Genomic DNA, 8,115 nt, shown 5'->3' on the forward strand with positions numbered 1-8,115 from the left:
AGCTGTTTGTATCTCTGTCTGTCTATCTATCCAAATCATGCCAATAACCTTTATTGTCATGATTGTTGATGTAGGCTTAACTATTGATGCAGCTAAATTATTATTGACTAATAGTGGACATTGATATCGTAACCTCATCCTCTGCACCACCATAAATACTACTGTATTTTAACTATACTATATCTAATATGCACAAGTGACTGTATATATATATATTTTTTTTTTACTATATTCTGATTTGAAAACGTGTATACTCTGTGAGCATGTCAGAGCTACACACTTTCATTGCGCAATCCTTTGTTGTAAAACTACATTTAAATGAACCATGAATATAAACGTGAAGTAAAGTTAATTACAAAGTATTAACAAAATGTAGTTGCCTGTATACAATTTGTGTTTTATATGTGAAATACGTTTGCGGTCCTTCGAGAACTTTCAACAATAACATATCACGTTACTAATTATATTGAGGAGTCAAGGTTTGATTCCAATAAAATAAAAAGTAATACGATGGTAAAGTTTCTGAAAATAACTACAAACGAGATAGTAAGTATTAGAGAATAAATAAAACAATTGACGACACCACATTTTGCTTAATCAGATTATTTCCCTCACCATGTAGGAACCTTTGATTTCAAACATCCTTTCCGCCGGCGGACTGTTGGTACAACACTCAACCCCGCTGCTCTCCGTCACTTCCGCCCCACGTGAAACGCTCAGTCCATGTGAGCAGCAGCGCTCACGTTCATTTACAGCCGGTTTCTTTGGGTTTACAGGCCACCAGATCACATATTGTCATCGTATGATTATCGATAGCAGGACTATGGAGTCGGAAGACGAGGAGTCGCTGCTCGGACAGTCCGAGGAGGAGGAGGACAGTGAATTATCAGACGATGCGGTGAGTGAACTGTTGACATGCTAACATGGCGAACCTTAGCCAGCCAAAGCTAACGACTGTAAAACCACTGTGCAGAATAGTTGCTGTTGATCCATAGATCATTGGAGATAAGACGCAGTTTACGCTTGTTTACAGCCGCGTTATGTGAAGGTTCAACGGCCAAAGGGGCTGAGTCTGTCATGTTTATTTCATCCAGCCTTGTATTTACTATGGACATAACCATGTACTCAACACATAGTCGTTAACCTCGTACTGTACAGTTTTGCACGTTCTGTGCCAAACTGTAAAGGCCTATCATTGTTTTTTTTTGTTTTTAAACAGATATATTGTGCATATGTCTTTCTTTACATTGTGTCATATTTTAATTGTTGATTTATGTGTATTTGTTTCTTGAATGTTGCAGCCCGTGCCTTTAAAAAAAATTGTTTTAAGACTTTTAATCTACTTGTCAATAAGCCTGAATCTGTTAATGTGTCTGGTGGCAAAACAAGATGTATATGAGAGAACATAGCTTAACGCATTTTGTTTTCTTTAGCTTCAAGAAGCCTTTGCAAAAGGGTTGTTGAAACCGGGGATGAACGTTTATGTAGAAAGGTCCAAACAGTTTGTCAACAATGTGGTGAGTCAATTTACAATTCCTGTCCAGATTGTTATATTTCGTTGTGTTGTTAGTTATGGCATCTACACAATGTTTCTGATACACTCTCTGACTTGTTTTGCTTGTGTGTTGTGATGCAGGAGGGGTTGAAACATTGCCTCGCTGACTTCCGCAAAGACCTCCCGTGGGTGGAGAGGTTGGATATGACCAACCTGCCGGCTGAAGATGTTATTTTCAAAGCTGAGGGGAAAGTTTCAAGTGGGAAAGCTGGAGACGTCAATGCAGATGATGATTTCCAGAGAGAGATGTTTTTGTGAGTGAAATACATCTCCGTCCATTTAACGAATGTTCACTTATCTGATATTCTTGTTTCGCAATATTGGATGGCACTAATATTGATATTTTCACATCACTGGACTGAATAATTTAGTGAATTTTAGACTTATTTGTTCTTTTTTTAATTCTACATCCAATGTTTTCTGCCAGTAATCAAAATGACTGGTACATATGTGTCTGTAATACTTGATGGGGGGTGAAAAAGCATCAACACACATGTGATTTTGAGGATATATTGAGTTTTACACACTAAAAAAACATCCAACCTGGCCACAGAGTGCATATTTAACCAATTCATGATACATCTGTGTTTGTTCATTTATAGTTACCGTCAAGCTCAAGCCACAGTTCTAGATGCATTGCCTCTCCTGAACAAGCATGGCATAGCCACCAAGAGGCCTGACGATTACTTTGCAGAGATGTCCAAGTCCGATCAGCAGATGCAGAAGGTGAGCTGGTTCTGAATGTTCCACTTGAATGACACATGCAGTTTTGAAGTCCAAAGCTCACAATTAACCGGAAAGCTGCAAGACCTAAAGCTTTTTGTTCTTAGTTTTTTCAAATAAGGATAAACGAATACAACTCAACTATTTTATTATTATTTTTTATATATATATATATATATATATATATATATATATATATATATATATATATATATATAAATTTAAAAAAACTTATATATATATATATATATATATATAAATTTAAAAAAACTTGAGTGGTGTACTGGATATATTTACTTGCCTGACATGTACCATAATTTTCTAATTATCGTAAGTACTGTTTTTAGACTTTTAATCTAAATATTATTACAAACAAAGATGTTTTCTAATTCTCTATCCAGATCAGGAAGAAGCTGATCTCAAAGCAGCTGATACTGGAGAAGTCGGAGAAGGCCAAGAAACTGCGCGAACAAAGGAAGTTCGGCAAAAAGGTTGGTCCTCATTTTAGAATATTATTGCTCTAACAAGCTTTGCTCTTGGGATCCAGTCTTTAAGTATCTTGCTACATGAAGGCTATCGTTGCTCGTGTATATCCAATAGAGATCTGCCTTTACACTGTAATGGTGTGTGGAAAGCCGCCTCTAGAGCAGCGTATTTTGGGGTTTCAACCTTTTGATTTGACACTACTTTGCCAGACGCTAATGCAGTAGATACCACATTTCCTCTTGTGTGGAGAACAACATGCATTTGTGTTGTGTGGAGAATAACATGCATTTGTAATGTGTGCTAGGTCCAAGTAGAAGTTATTCAGAAGAGGCAGAAAGACAAGAGAGCTATGATGACCGCTGTAAAGAAATACCAGAAAGGTGAGTGTTTTGGACTTTGTTTTTATTCATATGTTTCACTTCATACTCAAAAGTGAAAACGGTATTACTGTCATTTATAGTGCATTGAGTAAAAAATTAACCTGTGTAAAATGTTGATGGTTATAAACGTCGATTAACTGTGATTTTCCTCAAAGTACTAATGTGTGAGAATTTTTCTCAGATTGAGATTTAACTTTTCTGTTCATCCTCACTCCAAGGAATGACAGACAAACTGGATTTCCTGGAAGGAGACAAGAAGAAGGGTAAAGACTCTTCTCAGGCCACCCCGGCCTCCAACAAAGTGGCGGCTAAGAAGGGGTAAGGTGTTATGTCAGCTGTTCACATTCCAATCATAAATAAATATCAAGCGTAATAGCTTTGAACACAAAAATCTAAGCACTTTGTGTCGTTTTGATAGCCCCAATTCAAAGAGGAAATTCAAGGACCAGAAATTTGGCTTCGGAGGCAAGAAGAGTGGAAAGAAGTGGAACACCAAGGAGAGCCACAATGATGTTTCCAGTTTCCGCGCTAAAGTGGCTAACGCGAAGGGCAGCAAGGGAGCGAAGAAAGGCGCCAAAGGAGGAAAACAAAATGTGAGTCAAACCCACTTAAACACTGCTGACCGATCTACTAAATATCAAAACCTTGTCAAAGGAAATTATAAAGTTATGATATTTACTGTGTGCGCCGTACTGTGGAGAAGCTAAATTTGTTCCACTTTGTCTTTCAGAAACGCCCGGGCAAGTCTGTGCGCAAGAAGATAAAGTCTCGCTCGTAAGAAACTGACTGAGGCTAGCTGGACTTTGACCTTGTTTCTAAGCAGGATTTCCATCACCTGCTCCTCAAGTCTCTCCACCACATTTAGGAGAACATTTACGCTTTTTGCATAACATGCCTTTTGTAAAATTTGTCTTGATCAATGTGGAGGACCCTTCAAGTCACACAAAGAGAGAGAGAGGCATCTTGCGATATTGCTATGGACGCCATTTGAAGGACATGTCTGGTAGAAAAAGGTCTACTTTTGCAAAAATGGTAAACTCAAAAGTGGACTACATAGAACTGCCCACACCACACAATTGTTTGCCAAAAAGAGAGGATTTGAATGTTCAGAGACTGCATTTTCTTCTTTATTAGTTGTTAGACCAATTTGTATTGTCTGTGGAAATAATTCATTTTCCATATGCCTATTTTATTCAGTGGTTTTATAGCCACTTTCTGTGAGTACTCCAAAGTCTACACCGGCCTCCTTGCTGTGTACACTGAATTCTTTTGGAGTTTGGTATATTCAGTTTTATTTTTTCTAACTCAACTCATTGATTCTCTCCCTTGTGCCATGGCATTTTATAATATTGAGCAGCTGTTAGTTTTGCCCTTTCTCCTATTCATTATTGTGATTAGTATGTCATGGACAACTGTGCTTTGTATAGACTTGGGCAAATGTTGACCCTGCCAGTGTTTTACTGAGCTAGCTAAGATGGGAATGCTAAAGAGAAGCTTCTGGAGATGACACCTGTACGTTTGTGTAATAAACAAATGGATCTGAACAAAGATTGCTTGCTGTTTGGAGTTTTACTTTATTTCTGTCTTGCTGTAGTTTGCACGCAGGGCAGCTTCTTTGTATTTGGTGACATCTGTGCTGATTCTGTAGAAATTTAATCTCCTGTCGTTGCGGTTTGATGGGATCTGGGGATGGACAGAATAAGCATTTGAGTAAGATAAATAAATTATTTAAAATGAACATTTCACAAGACCAGGAAACGCATTCATGCTTCTGGGGTTTCTCTGATGGTTGAATGTAATTGAATTCCTGTCCTGCAGCTAAAGCGCTCACACTGCCACCCTGGTGTAGTGCACTTGTGCTGTTAAGTCTAATGAATTGTCAAAGCAGTGCTTTCCTCACCAGTGGAGTTGACACCCATCCTATCTCCTGACTCTCCGTCTGTGGCATTGCGTGCTTCTTCTTGGGTTCCAGGTGGGCCTTGTGGAAGGCCTTGGTGAAGTCCGCTAGAAACGGGGAAATGTGCATGTCCTCAAAAATCCATGGAGGAAGGCTATTTAACATTCATCCAGAGAACAAGAGCTAAGCAAAACTTGATTTCCCTTTTTAGTATCAATAACTTCAATGTAAACTTACAGTTCTCTGCAATCACTTCTGTTGGTTTCCTAGACATGGGTTTGTCTGTCAGGATATGTACTAACATGTGGAAGACACACGTTGTGAGAAAAACGTCATATACACAGTAAAAATACCAAAGTAATAACAGCAAATATGACTAAGTCTGACAGTTAAAGAACACGTGGTGCCGAACCTGATCGTACTTACGTTTCCGGTGCGGGTTGATGCTGAACTTCGTGTGCAGTTTCTGTTGTCTTTGCTCTTTCCGGATCGTCTCAACGTGGATTGCATTTTGATGAACCACGTCCAGTTTCTCCTTTCCTGCCATGTTAATAACAAACCAACAAAAAACACCGCTGGTAGCAAGAAATGGTACAAATGATATTACCTAGCAACTGTAAACACTGCCTCGTGCTGCAGTAGCGTGACTCGAACACACGGTGGAGGGCCGCGCTCAGGTTTGGTCTTTGATGGAGAAGATCAGCGTCGCAGAGACCGGAAGTACCTTTACTCCGGTGGACTTCCGGTCTATTTTGAGGCGCTTAAGTACTATTTACATGTTCTGCTAGTTTATTCGTCTAAATCCAATATAATTCAGGTATTTGATTTCTTTAAATAAGATTAATAATAAAACATATGATCAACAAAACGTTCAGACATTAAGTACAACATGTAAGAAGAAAGATGGCGAAGTGTTTGTTTCTACTTTGTCCTTTTAAAACATGTTTGTATTTATTTTGTTTGCTGTATATGTTTATTGTTTGGTCTTCTTAATGTTTTTAAAAAAATCTTTCAATATGATGCAACTTTATTGAAGCTACCCAGCAGTACATAAAGTAATTAAAATGATCCCCACCTTTACCAGCTGCAACATTAAAGTGATGTAACCTACACATCAATACACCGATCACTTTAATCCAGTAATGTAATATACATAATTCTGAAATGGGCCATTTCACATAACGCATATTTTTACTCTTTGTACTTTAATATAAGTTTGATGCTAATACTTTTGTACTATTTTTTTTACTCAAGTCAATTTTTGAGGGCAGGACTTTTACTTGAAGAAAAGTAGTGATACAGCGGAGAAGAAAAAATTTACTTCTTGTGTCTCAGCTACAAAGTAGAAATTAACACGGCATACAAGACTTTCACTCATATACATATTTAATATTTTTTATTGTCAATAGAAGTAGTTTAGACTGAATAGTTTAGTGTTGACAGGCTAACCTCTTTCTGCAGGTGTTTTACATTTACTGTGTTTTCAGTTTGCTGCAGTACTGCTGTTAAAAGTTATTTTAAATATAAAAAATATGTTTATACATATCAATTACAACAATATAAACTAACTTCCACTTGATAGGAGTGCCAGGCATGCTAGCAAATTATGATTCAGAATGTATTCTGAGTGCAGCATTATGCCCACAGAGAAAGAAAACTCAAAGAAAATGATTTACAGGGGAATTATTCATAGTATCAAACTAAATATTCCATCTATTTCTTTAACTCTGCTTAACAATAAATATGTTCTGGTTTACAAACAGATATTATCAAAACATTCAGTGTTCAATCTAGAATCTCTTCAACATTTTGATTTAAATTGTCCTTACTGTGTGACTAGAAATTTAGCTTTTCTATAGTCTTTCAGAGCTTTTCATCCCAAAAAACATAATTTTCCCTTTAGAAGACTGCTGTTTTGTGCCATATTGAAACTGTGTGCCTGGAGCAAACAAACACATCAAAATGTAGGGAAAGAATGAATGAATATGTCCAGAATGTGAGGAGCCTGCACGAGTACAGTGGGGTATTTTTTTCTTTGCTTGCATATGTTCTCTTAGGACGACAGATAAAAGTTGAGGCATTTTATTTAAGTTCACTCGAGAGGCCTGTCTGCCGTAAGTCTGCACAAACGCACACAGCACACGCGTTCACTGCATGTGCACACGCCTTTACGAGTGCATGTGTGTTTCAATTCAGTTTATTTTGTATAGCCCAAAATCACAAATTACAAATTTGCCTCAGAGGGCTTTACGATCTGTACACATACGACCTCCCTGTCCCAGGATCTCACATCAGAAGCATTTTGCACAAACGAGAAACAAACGTTTAAGAAAGTATCGAGACCTTTCCCAAGATGACCAGTGACCTTGTAACAGTGTGTAAAAAACGCAGAGTGGCATTTGTTCACATTGACTCAGAGTACACTTGACTTCCTCTGCTCTCATGGATCACACCAAATAACAGTATTTTCACATAGTACTTATGGTTGGGTGATTGTTGTTGGGTGCACTGATATACTTACAGTTACAATCCTAGGCTGCCTGCTGACTTCTCACCACGTGTCTACTCACATTTCATTTCCCTTTCATTTGGTTTCCCTTCCTCTTCTTCCTCCAGCTTTTCTTCCCTCACACCGTCCCACCTGCTCTTCTTGAAAGAAATGCCTTTGTTAGTACGCGCTCCTGCTCCTATCTGTGTGCACCTTGTGTGTATGTGCTTCTTCTCACAGTAACAGACAGCTTAATAAAGGTTGAAATGTTCAGCTCTTGGTTCCCATCTCATAACCTGATTCAAGCTTTATTGGCTCTGCATGAAAGATATAGTGGAAACAGGAAACACTGGAAGGGGGAGCTTTCAGTGATTTCAGTGTGGGTGGGTGATGTGCTGTTTGTGTATGTGTGTGCGAGAAAGAGTGAGCAATATGTATTACCGGAGGATGGGTAGGCTTGTTGTGTCAACCTTTGTTCCCCGGCTCCTGTCACAGTGTCGGACCCAGTTATCATCAAGGCAGCTTTTGAGTTCCTGAGGCTGAGGCTGGTCAAAGGCCAGTTTGTGAGTTTGTTCAAAGTCCAGTG

The 8,115-nt window shown here is 38.4% G+C and overlaps 2 protein-coding genes across 2 annotated transcripts; one reads left to right on the forward strand and one right to left on the reverse strand.

Annotated features, from left to right (window-relative positions):
* Nucleotides 1-690: 690 nt before the first annotated feature.
* Nucleotides 691-4,694, forward strand: ebna1bp2 (EBNA1 binding protein 2). Its single transcript, XM_034531618.1, has 9 exons — nt 691-898; nt 1,434-1,517; nt 1,637-1,809; nt 2,158-2,281; nt 2,680-2,769; nt 3,069-3,144; nt 3,363-3,462; nt 3,563-3,737; nt 3,875-4,694. The coding sequence occupies exons 1-9, from the start codon at nt 803-805 to the stop codon at nt 3,920-3,922; spliced, it is 966 nt and encodes a 321-aa protein (XP_034387509.1). The 5' UTR covers nt 691-802; the 3' UTR covers nt 3,923-4,694.
* A 19-nt stretch (nt 4,695-4,713) lies between these two features.
* Nucleotides 4,714-5,611, reverse strand: fam183a (family with sequence similarity 183 member A). Its single transcript, XM_034530381.1, has 4 exons — nt 5,468-5,611; nt 5,279-5,338; nt 5,045-5,148; nt 4,714-4,827 (listed from the first exon to the last, which is right to left on the reverse strand). The coding sequence occupies exons 1-4, from the start codon at nt 5,586-5,588 to the stop codon at nt 4,714-4,716; spliced, it is 399 nt and encodes a 132-aa protein (XP_034386272.1). The 5' UTR covers nt 5,589-5,611.
* Between the last annotated feature and the right edge of the window lie 2,504 nt (nt 5,612-8,115).

This window comes from Cyclopterus lumpus, chromosome 4 (genome assembly GCF_009769545.1).
Source record: "Cyclopterus lumpus isolate fCycLum1 chromosome 4, fCycLum1.pri, whole genome shotgun sequence".
Taxonomy (NCBI): domain Eukaryota; kingdom Metazoa; phylum Chordata; class Actinopteri; order Perciformes; family Cyclopteridae; genus Cyclopterus; species Cyclopterus lumpus.